The sequence below is a fragment of the Oncorhynchus mykiss genome, chromosome 12, assembly GCF_013265735.2.
Source record: "Oncorhynchus mykiss isolate Arlee chromosome 12, USDA_OmykA_1.1, whole genome shotgun sequence".
Lineage (NCBI taxonomy): Eukaryota > Metazoa > Chordata > Actinopteri > Salmoniformes > Salmonidae > Oncorhynchus > Oncorhynchus mykiss.
The window spans coordinates 96,916,634-96,932,930 of NC_048576.1; the positions used below are offsets into that span (position 1 = coordinate 96,916,634).

General features: G+C 46.9%; 1 protein-coding gene across 4 annotated transcripts in view; it reads right to left on the minus strand.

Annotated features, from left to right (window-relative positions):
- The window catches only part of LOC110519445 (serine/threonine-protein kinase SMG1), a 144,617-nt gene that overhangs the window by 17,842 nt on the left and 110,478 nt on the right, over nt 1–16,297 (minus strand). For all 4 annotated transcript variants that reach the window (XM_036939392.1, XM_036939391.1, XM_036939390.1 and 1 more), the window contains 5 exons: nt 10,659–10,821; nt 9,925–10,114; nt 6,400–6,692; nt 6,092–6,301; nt 97–234 (listed from right to left, as the gene is read on the minus strand). In XM_036939392.1, coding sequence (XP_036795287.1) covers nt 97–234; nt 6,092–6,301; nt 6,400–6,692; nt 9,925–10,114; nt 10,659–10,821 — 994 coding nt within the window. The remainder of the gene's footprint in view (nt 1–96; nt 235–6,091; nt 6,302–6,399; nt 6,693–9,924; nt 10,115–10,658; nt 10,822–16,297) is intronic.

The following is a 16,297-nucleotide window of genomic DNA, read 5'->3' on the forward strand; positions in this document are numbered from 1 at the left end:
CCACTGTTCCTCGGCTGTCATAGTAAAAAATAATTTGTTCTCAACTGACTTGTCAAGTTAAATAAAAAATATAAATAATAATTGTTGATGACTGACCTGGACAGCAGCGATGGCCGCCTCGTCCTGGCTGAGTTTGTAAAGCTTCTTCTTCATGCTACTGAGGATGATGGAGCGAGGAGGAGGGCTCACACTCATCGGCTGGGTCCTAGGGCCGAGCACGTCCTCATGCTGCCACTGGAACACAGAGAGGGGACAGGGTTAATAGGGAAAATCCATCCCAAAACTCTACTTCCTATGATTAACAGTGTTAAATAACACTGATACGTGAAAACAATATATATTTTTTGGGGAACGAATATTTCATTTTTGTCGTCATAACAAGGTTGGTAGCAACATGTGAAAATCTGTTGCAGCTCAAGTCGACTACAAAACCCACAATACAATGCTCTCTCTGGGTTGGCCAGCTAGGAAACGTAGCTACACAGAATAATACCAAAGTCAATATCAGCATGTGAAGTAGCTAGCTAGCTGTGAAAACAAAAACGTGCAACTCTGCTACCCAGAGAGAGTGCAGGGAATGGCAACAAGGGCCCTTGCCTCAGACACAAAGGGACGCATTACGAGATGGTACTTGGTTGAAGATGGTTGAATAATTTGGTACACAGTAGATTGAGCACATATATACGTTGTCATGACGATATAAACTTGATAATATACTTGTTCTAGAACAAGTATGACGGTACTATCTATTGGCTGATACAGCAATCTGGACTGAAGGTACTGGTTTTAAAACCGTTATGAAATGTGATAACACACCATCTCCTGTGAGAGAACCATGTACTCTACACGACCAACAGTATGTAGACACCTGATCGTCAAACGTCTCATTCCAAAATCATGGTCATTAATATGGAGTTGGTCCCCCCTTTTGCTGCTAATAACAGCCTCCACTCTTCTGGGAAGGCTTTCCACTAGATGTTGGAACATTGCTGCTATAACAGCCTCCACTCTTCTGGGAAGGCTTTCCACTAGATGTTGGAACATTGCTGCTATAACAGCCTCCACTCTTCTGGGAAGGCTTTCCACTAGATGTTGGAACATTGCTGCTATAACAGCCTCCACTCTTCTGGCAAGGCTTTCCACTAGATGTTGGAACATTGCTGCTATAACAGCCTCCACTCTTCTGGGAAGGCTTTCCACTAGATGTTGGAACATTGCTGCTATAACAGCCTCCACTCTTCTGGGAAGGCTTTCCAGTAGATGCTGGAACATTGCTGCTATAACAGCCTCCACTCTTCTGGGAAGGCTTTCCACTAGATGTTGGAACATTGCTGCTATAACAGCCTCCACTCTTCTGGGAAGGCTTTCCACTAGATGTTGGAACATTGCTGTGGGAACTTGCTTCCATTCACAAGAGCATTGGTGAGTTCGGGCACTGATGTTAGGCGATTGGGCTTGGCTCGCAGTCAGCGTTCCAATTCATCCCAGAGGTGTTTGATGGGGTTGAGGTCAGGGCTCTGTGCAGGCCAGTCAAGATCTTCCAGACTGAGCTCGACAAACCTTTTCAGTATGGACCTGGCTTTGTCACGCTGAAACAGGAAAGGGCCTTCACCAAACTGTTGCCACAAAGTTGGAAGCACAGAATCTTCTAGAATGTCATTGTATGCTGTAGAGTTAAGATTTCCCTTCACTGGAACTAAGGGGCCCGAACCATGAAAAACAGCCCCAGACCATTATTCCTCCTCCACCAAACTTTACAGTTGGCATTATACATTGGGGCAGGTAGCGTTCTCCTGGCATCCGCCAACTTCAGATTTGTCCGTTGGACTGACAGATGGTGAATCGTGATTCATCACTACAGAGAACACGTTTCCACTGCTCCAGAGTCCAGAGGCGGCGAGCTTCACACCACTCCAGCCGACGCTTGACATTGAGCACAGTGATCTGGGGCTTGTATGTGGCTGCTCGGCCATGGAAACCCATTTCATGAAGCTCCCGACGAACAGTTCTTGTGCTGATGTTGCTTCCAGAAGGAAGTTGGGAACTCAGCAGTGAGTGTTGCAACCGAGGACTGACGATTCAACAACGACACAACAGTGGTAGGCTTGATTACCAACAACGATGAGACGGCCTACAGGGAGGAGGTGAGGGCCCTCGGAGTGTGGTGTCAGGAAAATAACCTCACACTCAACGTCAACAAAACTAAGGAGATGATTGTGGACTTCAGGAAACAGCAGAGGGAACACCCCCCTATCCACATCGATGGAACAGTAGTGGAGAGGGTAGCAAGTTTTAAGTTCCTCGGCATACACATCACAGACAAACTGAATTGGTCCACTCACACAGACAGCATCGTGAAGAAGGCGCAGCAGCGCCTCTTCAACCTCAGGAGGCTGAAGAAATTCGGCTTGTCACCAAAAGCACTCACAAACTTCTACAGATGCACAATCGAGAGCATCCTGGCGGGCTGTATCACCGCCTGGTATGGCAACTGCACCGCCCTCAACCGCAAGGCTCTCCAGAGGGTAGTGAGGTCTGCACAACGCATCACCGGGGGCAAACTACCTGCCCTCCAGGACACCTACACCACCCGATGTCACAGGAAGGCCATAAAGATCATCAAGGACATCAACCACCCGAGCCACTGCCTGTTCACCCCGCTATCATCCAGAAGGCGAGGTCAGTACAGGTGCATCAAAGCAGGGACCGAGAGACTGAAAAACAGCTTCTATCTCAAGGCCATCAGACTGTTAAACAGCCACCACTAACACTGAGTGGCTGCTGCCAACACACTGACACTGACTCAACTCCAGCCACTTTAATAATGGGAATTGATGGGAAATGATGTAAATATATCACTAGCCACTTTAAACAATGCTACCTTAAATAAATGTTACTTACCCTACATTATTCATCTCATATGCATACGTATATACTGTACTCTATATCATCGACGGTATCCTTATGTAATACATGTATCACTAGCCACTTTATACTATACTATGCCACTTTGTTTACATACTCATCTCATTTGTACATACTGTACTCGATACCATCTACTGTATCTTGCCTATGCTGCTCTGTACCATCACTCATTCATATATCCTTATGTACATATTCTTTATCCCCTTACACTGTGTACAAGACAGTAGTTTTGGAATTGTTAGTTAGATTACTTGTTATTACTGCATTGTCGGAACTAGAAGCACAAGCATTTCGCTACACTCGCACTAACATCTGCTAACCATGTGTATGTGACAAATACAATTTGATTTGATTTGATTCTTAAGAGCTACGCGCTTCAGCACTCTGCGGTCCTGTTCTGTGAGCTTGTGTGGCCTACCACTTCTCAGCTGAGCCGTTGTTGCTCCTAGACGTTTCCACTTCACAATAACAGTACTCACAGTTAACCGGGGCAGCTCTAGCAGGGCAGAAATTTGACCAACTAACTTGTTGGAAAGGTGGCATCCTATGACGGTGCCACATTGAAAGTCACTGAACTCTTCAGTAAGGCCCTTATACTGCCAATGTTTGTCTATGGAGATTGCATGGCTGTGTGCTTGATTTTATACACCTGTCGGCAACAGGGTGTGGCTTAAATAGCCGAATCCACACATTTTAATGGGTGTCCCACATACTCGTGTGTATTTATATATATATACAGTGCCTTGCGAAAGTATTCGGCCCCCTTGAACTTTGCGACCTTTTGCCACATTTCAGGCTTCAAACATAAAGATATAAAACTGTATTTTTTTGTGAAGAATCAACAACAAGTGGGACACAATCATGAAGTGGAACGACATTTATTGGATATTTCAAACTTTTTTAACAAATCAAAAACTGACAAATTGGGCGTGCAAAATTATTCAGCCCCCTTAAGTTAATACTTTGTAGCCCCACCTTTTGCTGCGATTACAGCTGTAAGTCGCTTGGGGTATGTCTCTATCAGTTTTGCACATCAAGAGACTGACATTTTTTCCCATTCCTCCTTGCAAAACAGCTCGAGCTCAGTGAGGTTGGATGGAGAGCATTTGTGAACAGCAGTTTTCAGTTCTTTCCACAGATTCTCGATTGGATTCAGGTCTGGACTTTGACTTGGCCATTCTAACACCTGGATATGTTTATTTTTGAACCATTCCATTGTAGATTTTGCTTTATGTTTTGGATCATTGTCTTGTTGGAAGACAAATCTCCGTCCCAGTCTCAGATCTTTTGCAGACTCCATCAGGTTTTCTTCCAGAATGGTCCTGTATTTGGCTCCATCCATCTTCCCATCAATTTTAACCATCTTCCCTGTCCCTGCTGAAGAAAAGCAGGCCCAAACCATGATGCTGCCACCACCATGTTTGACAGTGGGGATGGTGTGTTCAGCTGTGTTGCTTTTACGCCAAACATAACGTTTTGCATTGTTGCCAAAAAGTTCAATTTTGGTTTCATCTGACCAGAGCACCTTCTTCCACATGTTTGGTGTGTCTCCCAGGTGGCTTGTGGCAAACTTTAAACGACACTTTTTATGGATATCTTTAAGAAATGGCTTTCTTCTTGCCACTCTTCCATAAAGGCCAGATTTGTGCAATATACGACTGATTGTTGTCCTATGGACAGAGTCTCCCACCTCAGCTGTAGATCTCTGCAGTTCATCCAGAGTGATCATGGGCCTCTTGGCTGCATCTCTGATCAGTCTTCTCCTTGTATGAGATGAAAGTTTAGAGGGAAGGCCAGGTCTTGGTAGATTTGCAGTGGTCTGATACTCCTTCCATTTCAATATTATCGCTTGCACAGTGCTCCTTGGGATGTTTAAAGCTTGGGAAATCTTTTTGTATCCAAATCCGGCTTTAAACTTCTTCACAACAGTATCTCGGACCTGCCTGGTGTGTTCCTTGTTCTTCATGATGCTCTCTGCGCTTTTAACGGACCTCTGAGACTATCACAGTGCAGGTGCATTTATACAGAGACTTGATTACACACAGGTGGATTGTATTTATCATCATTAGTCATTTAGGTCAACATTGGATCATTCAGAGATCCTCACTGAACTTCTGGAGAGAGTTTGCTGCACTGAAAGTAAAGGGGCTGAATAATTTTGCACGCCCAATTTTTCAGTTTTTGATTTGTTAAAAAAGTTTGAAATATCCAATAAATGTCATTCCACTTCATGATTGTGTCCCACTTGTTGTTGATTCTTCACAAAAAAATAGTTTTATATCTTTATGTTTGAAGCCTGAAATGTGGCAAAAGGTCGCAAAGTTCAAGGGGGCCGAATACTTTCGCAAGGCACTGATATATATATATATATAGATATATATGTAGTGTAGCTATGACGCGTTCCTACATGATTTCTTGATTTCTCAAACGGACCACTTAGTGATTAAATCATGTTATTTAACCCACTGATACAACACAGGCTTTTACCAAATTGACAGGAGTTTCATGGTTTATATTCCTGGGGGTGGATTATCCCTTTAACTAACACAAACACACACACACACACACACACACACACACACACACACACACACGCTGGGTCCTAGGACCTATCAAGTCTTCATGCTGCCACTGGGCTACACAGAGACAGGACAGGGTTAACCCCCACACCACCCCTCTCACACTGGGACACACAGAGACAGGACAGGGTTAACCCCCCCCTCCTCTCACACTGGGACACACAGAGACAGGACAGGGTTAACACCCCCCTCCTCTCACACTGGGCTACACAGAGACAGGACAGGGTTAACCCCCACACCACCCCTCTCACACTGGGACACACAGAGACAGGACAGGGTTAACCCACACCCCCCTCCTCTCACACTGGGACACACAGAGACAGGACAGGGTTAACCCCCACACCACCCCTCTCAGGACAGCGTTAACCCCTCCTCCTCTCACACTGGGACACACAGAGACAGGACAGGGTTAACCCCCACACCCCTCCTCTCACACTGGGACACACAGAGACAGGACAGGGTTAACCCCCACCCCTCCTTTCACACTGGGACACACAGAGACAGGACAGGGTTAACCCCCACACCACTCCTCTCACACTGGGACACACAGAGACAGGACAGGGTTAACCCCCCCCTCCTCCTCTCACCTGGAACATGGTGATGTGTAGCTGGGTGCGCTGCAGGGAGACCTTGGCAGCGTCCAGGCTGGTCTCCAGGCGTCTGAGCAGGTCCAGTTTCTTCCAGGCCGTGTCGTAGGAGGACGCCAGCACCGTGCCTCTGTTCAGTAGCAGCTGAGACATACGGCCTGCGCCCAGACCCTGCACCACTGTCTGCTTACACAACTCATCCAGCGACACCTGGACCGTTAGCAACGACACATTTAAATCAGAACTAAACATGTATGAAGACAATATAACATTTTGATCGATCAGGTCCGTAACGTTCCACTTCCTACCTTGCCGTCGGCTCCGAAATCCTTGGCCTCCACCTGCGCGGTAAGATCCAGACCCAGGGCGGACAGAGTGCTGCAGAGAGACAGACCCAGGGTCTGGGTGGGAAGACCAATCAGCATCTGACGGACAAACTCCGCCGTGAACGCCTTGATGGGCCGGGTCATCTGCTCCTCGCTCACTACCACCGCCGCCGCCGCCCCCCGGAACAGGGGCTTCCCTGGTAGACCTACACCCCCCAGACCCACTACTGGGCCGTTGGAGGGAGGAGGGTCCTCAGACACTGGGGGGCACGTACCTGGGAGGGAGGGAGGGGGGAGAGAGAGGGGGTCAAACGCACTATATATATATAATGTTTCAGACACTGTTTCATAAGGCTGGGAATTGCCAGGGACATCGCAATACAATATTATCATGATACTTAGGTAGAGATACAATATGCATTTAGGTTCCTATGATTCTGTATGGATTGTTTAGGTAGAGATATGATATGCATTTAGGTTCCTATGATTCTGTATGGATTGTTTAGGTAGAGATATGATATGCATTTAGGTTCCTATGATTCTGTATGGATTGTTTAGGTAGAGATATGATATGCATTTAGGTTCCTATGATTCTGTATGGATTGTTTAGGTAGAGATATGATATGCATTTAGGTTCCTATGATTCTGTATGGATTGCTATTCAATAGTGATTTTATTGTGAGTCGATGTTCCAAACATACTGCTCACTATACGTCTGACTATACTGCTCACTATACTGCTCACTATACGTCTGCTGCAGAGAGACGAGAGAAAGCCATGAGAAAACAAGTTTAGGTCAGCCGTGGAGGCAGAAGCCAAGGAGGCAGAAGCCGTGGAGGCAGAAGCCGTGGAGGCAGAAGCCGTGGAGACAGAAGCCGTGGAGGCAGAAGCCGTGGAGACAGAAGCCGTGGAGACAGAAGCCGTGGAGACAGAAGCCGTGGAGACAGAAGCCGTGGAGACAGAAGCCGTGGAGACAGAAGCCGTGGAGGCAGAAGCCGTGGAGACAGAAGCCGTGGAGACAGAAGCCGTGGAGACAGAAGCCGTGGAGACAGAAGCCGTGGAGACAGAAGCCGTGGAGACAGAAGCCGTGGAGACAGAAGCCGTGGAGACAGAAGCCGTGGAGACAGAAGCCGTGGAGACAGAAGCCGTGGAGACAGAAGCCGTGGAGACAGAAGCCGTGGAGACAGAAGCCGTGGAGGCAGAAGCCGTGGAGACAGAAGCCGTGGAGACAGAAGCCGTGGAGACAGAAGCCGTGGAGACAGAAGCCGTGGAGACAGAAGCCGTGGAGACAGAAGCCGTGGAGACAGAAGCCGTGGAGACAGAAGCCGTGGAGACAGAAGCCGTGGAGACAGAAGCCATGGAGACAGAAGCCATGGAGACAGAAGCCATGGAGACAGAAGCCATGGAGACAGAAGTGCTGAAAACCAACTGGCTCCATTTAGTCAGTTGGAGAACAAGCTGAGGGAACATCCTGGAGTTCTGGAGCAGGAACAGACAACTAGCCATCGTCAAAAAGGTACGATATACTGTCAATAATAATATCCTGATAAGTATCTGTATGTATTTAAACCGTTTCTCTAGTTGAAAAAGGTTTTTTATAAAAACTGAGTGGATGAAACCTTGTTTCCTAAGACCCCCCCTTTCTTCATCTGACACAAAAGCATCTCTCAGATACAGACTTTACAGTGTTGACCTCTACTGCCGTTGTGGATCTGAGGGACAGGACAGCGCTCATAACAGACACATGACATGCCTAGGACAGCGCTCATAACAGACACATGTCATGCCGTTCTGGATCTGAGGGACAGGACAACGCTCATAACAGACACATGACATGTCGTTCTGGATCTGAGGGACAGGACAGCGCTCATAACAGACACATGTCATGCCGTTGTGGATCTGAGGGACAGGACAGCGCTCATAACAGACACATGACATTAGTGTTGACCTCTACTGCCGTTGTGGATCTGAGGGACAGGACAGCGCTCATAACAGACACATGACATTAGTGTTGACCTCTACTGCCGTTGTGGATCTGAGGGACAGGACAGCGCTCATAACAGACACATGACATTAGTGTTGACCTCTACTGCCGTTGTGGATCTGAGGGACAGGACAACGCTCATAACAGACACATGACATGTCGTTGTGGATCTGAGGGACAGGACAACGCTCATAACAGACACATGTCATGTCGTTGTGGATCTGAGGGACAGGACAACGCTCATAACAGACACATGACATGTCGTTCTGGATCTGAGGGACAGGACAACGCTCATAACAGACACATGACATTTGAAACTTCTTGATTCTTTTCTAACTAGCGTGAGTATAATAATTACTGTTTTAACTTTTTATTTCACTTTGTTTTTGTTTGTTGTCTACTTCACTTGCTTTGGCAATGTAAACATATGTTTCCCATAACAATAAAGCTTAAATTGAAAATTAATTTTGACACAGAGAGACTATAAAGCCATCAGTATTCTCACCAGAGAGTGTCTGAGTGAAGGATCCACACAGAGAGACTATAAAGCCATCAGTATTCTCACCAGAGAGTGTCTGAGCGAAGGATCCACACAGAGAGACTATAAAGCCATCAGTATTCTCACCAGAGAGTGTCTGAGTGAAGGATCCACACAGAGAGACTATAAAGCCATCCGTGTTCTCACCAGAGAGTGTCTGAGTGAAGGATCCACACAGAGAGACTATAAAGCCATCAGTATTCTCACCAGAGAGTGTCTGAGCGAAGGATCCACACATAGAGACTATAAAGCCATCCGTGTTCTCACCAGAGAGTGTCTGAGCGAAGGATCCACACAGAGAGACTATAAAGCCATCAGTGTTCTCACCAGAGAGTGTCTGAGCGAAGGATCCACACAGAGAGACTATAAAGCCATCAGTATTCTCACCAGAGTGTCTGAGCGAAGGATCCACACAGAGAGACTATAAAGCCATCTGTGTTCTCACCAGAGAGTGTCTGAGCGAAGGATCCACACAGAGAGACTATAAAGCCATCAGTATTCTCACCAGAGAGTGTCTGAGTGAAGGATCCACACAGAGAGACTATAAAGCCATCAGTATTCTCACCAGAGAGTGTCTGAGTGAAGGATCCACACAGAGAGACTATAAAGCCATCAGTATTCTCACCAGAGAGTGTCTGAGTGAAGGATCCACACAGAGAGACTATAAAGCCATCAGTATTCTCACCAGAGAGTGTCTGAGCGAAGGATCCACACAGAGAGACTATAAAGCCATCCGTGTTCTCACCAGAGAGTGTCTGAGCGAAGGATCCACACAGAGAGACTATAAAGCCATCAGTATTCTCACCAGAGAGTGTCTGAGTGAAGGATCCACACAGAGAGACTATAAAGCCATCAGTATTCTCACCAGAGAGTGTCTGAGCGAAGGATCCACAGAGAGAGACTATAAAGCCATCAGTATTCTCACCAGAGAGTGTCTGAGCGAAGGATCCACACAGAGAGACTATAAAGCCATCAGTATTCTCACCAGAGAGTGTCTGAGCGAAGGATCCACACAGCCTGAAAAACTCCCTGATGGTTTGGAGTCTCTTGAGGAAGAAGATCTCCTCCAGAACATGTCTGTGAGGACCGCTGTGGAAGAAATGGACCTGGGCCGCCCGCGCCTCACGCATCACATCCACCTTCCGCCACGCAGGCGGCACCTCCATGGAAATCATCTAGAGAGGAGAGGAAATAACATCATTGAGAGACGGGAGAGTGAGAAGAAAGGAAATAGCCTGAGATAAACGTGACAAACAAATGGAATGTGCAGTGAAGAGGAATAACAAGACAAAGATGAGTTTAAGATGAAAGAGAGATTGAGACAAGAGTGAGAAAGAGACGGAGGAAAGAGATTGAGGAAACGAGAGGGTGAGAGATTGAGAAAGAGATTGAGAAAGAGAGAGGCTGAGAGGGGAAAGAGATTGAGAAAGAGTCAGAGAGGGGAAAGAGCTAGAGAAAGAGAGGCTGAGAGGGGAAAGAGCTTGAGAAAGAGAGAGGCTGAGAGGGGAAAGAGATTGGGAAAGAGATTGAGAAAGAGATTGAGAAAGAGAGAGGGTGAGAGGGGGGAAAGAGCTTGAGAAAGAGAGAGGGTGAGAGAGAGGAAAGAGCTTGAGAAAGCAAGAGGCTGAGAGAGGGGAAAGAGCTTGAGAAAGAGAGAGGGTGAGAGATTGAGAAAGAGATTGAGAAAGCGAGAGGACATTGAGGAAGTAGATGTGTTACCTTCTCTGTGAGCTGACCGAAGGCGGTCTCTAGCTGAGCAAACATGCCATCGAAGGCCACCAGCAGCATCTGACCGGCGGACATCTTAGGAGAGTCCTGTCCCACGGCGTCCATACTGGCCCCTGGAGGCTGCATCAGCTGGCAGTACTGGGCCCGCAACATCCTGCAATATAACATAACCAATTAACACGAACCCTACTGCCTGTCTGTTCCCAGTACTGGGCCCACAACATCCTGCAATGTAACATAACATAACCAATTAACACGAACCCTACTGCCTGTCTGTTCCCAGTACTGGGCCCACAACATCCTGCAATGTAACATAACATAACCAATTAACACGAACCCTACTGCCTGTCTGTTCCCAGTACTGGGCCCACAACATCCTGCAATGTAACATAACATAACCAATTAACACGAACCCTACTGCCTGTCTGTTCCCAGTACTGGGCCCGCAACATCCTGCAATATAACATAACCAATTAACACGAACCCTACTGCCTGTCTGTTCCCAGTACTGGGCCTGCAACATCCTGCAATATAACATAACCAATTAACACGAACCCTACTGCCTGTCTGTTCCCAGTACTGGGCCTGCAACATCCTGCAATATAACATAACCAATTAACACGAACCCTACTGCCTGTCTGTTCCCAGTACTGGGCCTGCAACATCCTGCAATGTAACATAACCAATTAACACGAACCCTACTGCCTGTCTGTTCCCAGTACTGGGCCCACAACATCCTGCAATGTAACATAACCAATTAACACGAACCCTACTGCCTGTCTGTTCCCAGTACTGGACCCACAACATCCTGCAATGTAACATAACCAATTAACACGAACCCTACTGCCTGTCTGTTCCCAGTACTGGGCCCACAACATCCTGCAATGTAACATAACATAACCAATTAACACGAACCCTACTGCCTGTCTGTTCCCAGTACTGGGCCCACAACATCCTGCAATATAACATAACATAACCAATTAACACGAACCCTACTGCCTGTCTGTTCCCAGTACTGGGCCCACAACATCCTGCAATGTAACATAACATAACCAATTAACACGAACCCTACTGCCTGTCTGTTCCCAGTACTGGACCCACAACATCCTGCAATGTAACATAACCAATTAACACGAACCCTACTGCCTGTCTGTTCCCAGTACTGGGCCCACAACATCCTGCAATGTAACATAACCAATTAACACGAACCCTACTGCCTGTCTGTTCCCAGTACTGGGCCCGCAACATCCTGCAATGTAACATAACATAACCAATTAACACGAACCCTACTGCCTGTCTGTTCCCAGTACTGGGCCCACAACATCCTGCAATATAACATAACCAATTAACACGAACCCTACTGCCTGTCTGTTCCCAGTACTGGGCCCACAACATCCTGCAATGTAACATAACCAATTAACACGAACCCTACTGCCTATCTGTACCCAGTACTGGGCCCACAACATCCTGCAATGTAACATAACCAATTAACACGAACCCTACTGCCTGTCTGTTCCCAGTACTGGGCCCGCAACATCCTGCAATGTAACATAACCAATTAACACGAACCCTACTGCCTGTCTGTTCCCAGTACTGGGCCCGCAACATCCTGCAATATAACATAACATAACCAATTAACACGAACCCTACTGCCTGTCTGTTCCCAGTACTGGGCCCGCAACATCCTGCAATGTAACATAACCAATTAACACGAACCCTACTGCCTGTCTGTTCCCAGTACTGGGCCCACAACATCCTGCAATGTAACATAACCAATTAACACGAACCCTACTGCCTGTCTGTTCCCAGTACTGGACCCACAACATCCTGCAATGTAACATAACATAACCAATTAACACGAACCCTACTGCCTGTCTGTTCCCAGTACTGGACCCACAACATCCTGCAATGTAACATAACCAATTAACACGAACCCTACTGCCTGTCTGTTCCCAGTACTGGGCCCACAACATCCTGCAATGTAACATAACCAATTAACACGAACCCTACTGCCTGTCTGTACCCAGTACTGGGCCCACAACATCCTGCAATGTAACATAACATAACCAATTAACACGAACCCTACTGCCTGTCTGTTCCCAGTACTGGGCCCGCAACATCCTGCAATGTAACATAACCAATTAACACGAACCCTACTGCCTGTCTGTTCCCAGTACTGGGCCCGCAACATCCTGCAATGTAACATAACCAATTAACACGAACCCTACTGCCTGTCTGTTCCCAGTACTGGACCCACAACATCCTGCAATGTAACATAACCAATTAACACGAACCCTACTGCCTGTCTGTTCCCAGTACTGGGCCCGCAACATCCTGCAATATAACATAACCAATTAACACGAACCCTACTGCCTGTCTGTTCCCAGTACTGGGCCCACAACATCCTGCAATGTAACATAACCAATTAACACGAACCCTACTGCCTGTCTGTTCCCAGTACTGGGCCCGCAACATCCTGCAATGTAACATAACCAATTAACACGAACCCTACTGCCTGTCTGTTCCCAGTACTGGACCCACAACATCCTGCAATATAACATAACATAACCAATTAACACGAACCCTACTGCCTGTCTGTTCCCAGTACTGGGCCCACAACATCCTGCAATGTAACATAACCAATTAACACGAACCCTACTGCCTGTCTGTTCCCAGTACTGGGCCCACAACATCCTGCAATATAACATAACATAACCAATTAACACGAACCCTACTGCCTGTCTGTTCCCAGTACTGGGCCCGCAACATCCTGCAATGTAACATAACCAATTAACACGAACCCTACTGCCTGTCTGTTCTCAGTACTGGGCCCGCAACATCCTGCAATGTAACATAACCAATTAACACGAAACCTACTGCCTGTCTGTTCCCAGTACTGGGCCCACAACATCCTGCAATGTAACATAACCAATTAACACGAACCCTACTGCCTGTCTGTACCCAGTACTGGGCCCGCAACATCCTGCAATGTAACATAACCAATTAACACGAACCCTACTGCCTGTCTGTTCCCAGTACTGGGCCCACAACATCCTGCAATGTAACATAACCAATTAACACGAACCCTACTGCCTGTCTGTTCCCAGTACTGGGCCCACAACATCCTGCAATGTAACATAACATAACTAATTAACACGAACCCTACTGCCTGTCTGTTCCCAGTACTGGGCCCACAACATCCTGCAATGTAACATAACCAATTAACACGAACCCTACTGCCTGTCTGTTCCCAGTACTGGGCCCGCAACATCCTGCAATGTAACATAACCAATTAACACGAACCCTACTGCCTGTCTGTTCCCAGTACTGGGCCCACAACATCCTGCAATGTAACATAACCAATTAACACGAACCCTACTGCCTGTCTGTACCCAGTACTGGGCCGGCAACATCCTGCAATGTAACATAACATAACCAATTAACACGAACCCTACTGCCTGTCTGTTCCCAGTACTGGGCCCACAACATCCTGCTATATAACATAACATAACCAATTAACACGAACCCTACTGCCTGTCTGTTCCCAGTACTGGGCCCGCAACATCCTGCAATGTAACATAACCAATTAACACGAACCCTACTGCCTGTCTGTTCTCAGTACTGGGCCCACAACATCCTGCAATGTAACATAACCAATTAACACGAACCCTACTGCCTGTCTGTTCCCAGTACTGGGCCCACAACATCCTGCAATGTAACATAACCAATTAACACGAACCCTACTGCCTGTCTGTTCCCAGTACTGGGCCCACAACATCCTGCAATGTAACATAACATAACCAATTAACACGAACCCTACTGCCTGTCTGTTCCCAGTACTGGGCCAGCAACATCCTGCAATGTAACATAACCAATTAACACGAACCCTACTGCCTGTCTGTTCCCAGTACTGGGCCCACAACATCCTGCAATGTAACATAACCAATTAACACGAACCCTACTGCCTGTCTGTACCCAGTACTGGACCCACAACATTCTGCAATGTAACATAACATAACCAATTAACACGAACCCTACTGCCTGTCTGTACCCAGTACTGGACCCACAACATTCTGCAATGTAACATAACATAACCAATTAACACGAACCCTACTGCCTGTCTGTACCCAGTACTGGACCCACAACATCCTGCAATGTAACATAACCAATTAACACGAACCCTACTGCCTGTCTGTTCCCAGTACTGGGCCCACAACATCCTGCAATATAACATAACATAACCAATTAACACGAACCCTACTGCCTGTCTGTTCCCAGTACTGGGCCCACAACATCCTGCAATATAACATAACCAATTAACACGAACCCTACTGCCTGTCTGTTCCCAGTACTGGACCCACAACATTCTGCAATGTAACATAACATAACCAATTAACACGAACCCTACTGCCTGTCTGTTCCCAGTACTGGGCCCACAACATCCTGCAATATAACATAACCAATTAACACGAACCCTACTGCCTGTCTGTTCCCAGTACTGGGCCCACAACATCCTGCAATATAACATAACATAACCAATTAACACGAACCCTACTGCCTGTCTGTTCCCAGTACTGGACCCACAACATTCTGCAATGTAACATAACATAACCAATTAACACGAACCCTACTGCCTGTCTGTTCCCAGTACTGGGCCCACAACATCCTGCAATATAACATAACATAACCAATTAACACGAACCCTACTGCCTGTCTGTTCCCAGTACTGGACCCACAACATTCTGCAATGTAACATAACATAACCAATTAACACGAACCCTACTGCCTGTCTGTTCCCAGTACTGGGCCCACAACATCCTGCAATATAACATAACCAATTAACACGAACCCTACTGCCTGTCTGTTCCCAGTACTGGACCCACAACATCCTGCAATGTAACATAACCAATTAACACGAACCCTACTGCCTGTCTGTTCCCAGTACTGGACCCACAACATCCTGCAATGTAACATAACATAACCAATTAACACGAACCCTACTGCCTGTCTGTACCCAGTACTGGGCCCACAACATCCTGCAATGTAACATAACATAACCAATTAACACGAACCCTACTGCCTGTCTGTTCCCAGTACTGGGCCCACAACATCCTGCAATGTAACATAACATAACCAATTAACACGAACCCTACTGCCTGTCTGTTCCCAGTACTGGGCCCACAACATCCTGCAATGTAACATAACCAATTAACACGAACCCTACTGCCTGTCTGTTCCCAGTACTGGGCCCACAACATCCTGCAATATAACATAACATAACCAATTAACACGAACCCTACTGCCTGTCTGTTCCCAGTACTGGACCCACAACATCCTGCAATATAACATAACATAACCAATTAACACGAACCCTACTGCCTGTCTGTTCCCAGTACTGGGCCCACAACATCCTGCAATGTAACATAACCAATTAACACGAACCCTACTGCCTGTCTGTTCCCAGTACTGGGCCCACAACATCCTGCAATGTAACATAACCAATTAACACGAACCCTACTGCCTGTCTGTTCCCAGTACTGGGCCCACAACATCCTGCAATGTAACATAACATAACCAATTAACACGAACCCTACTGCCTGTCTGTTCCCAGTACTGGGCCTGCAACATCC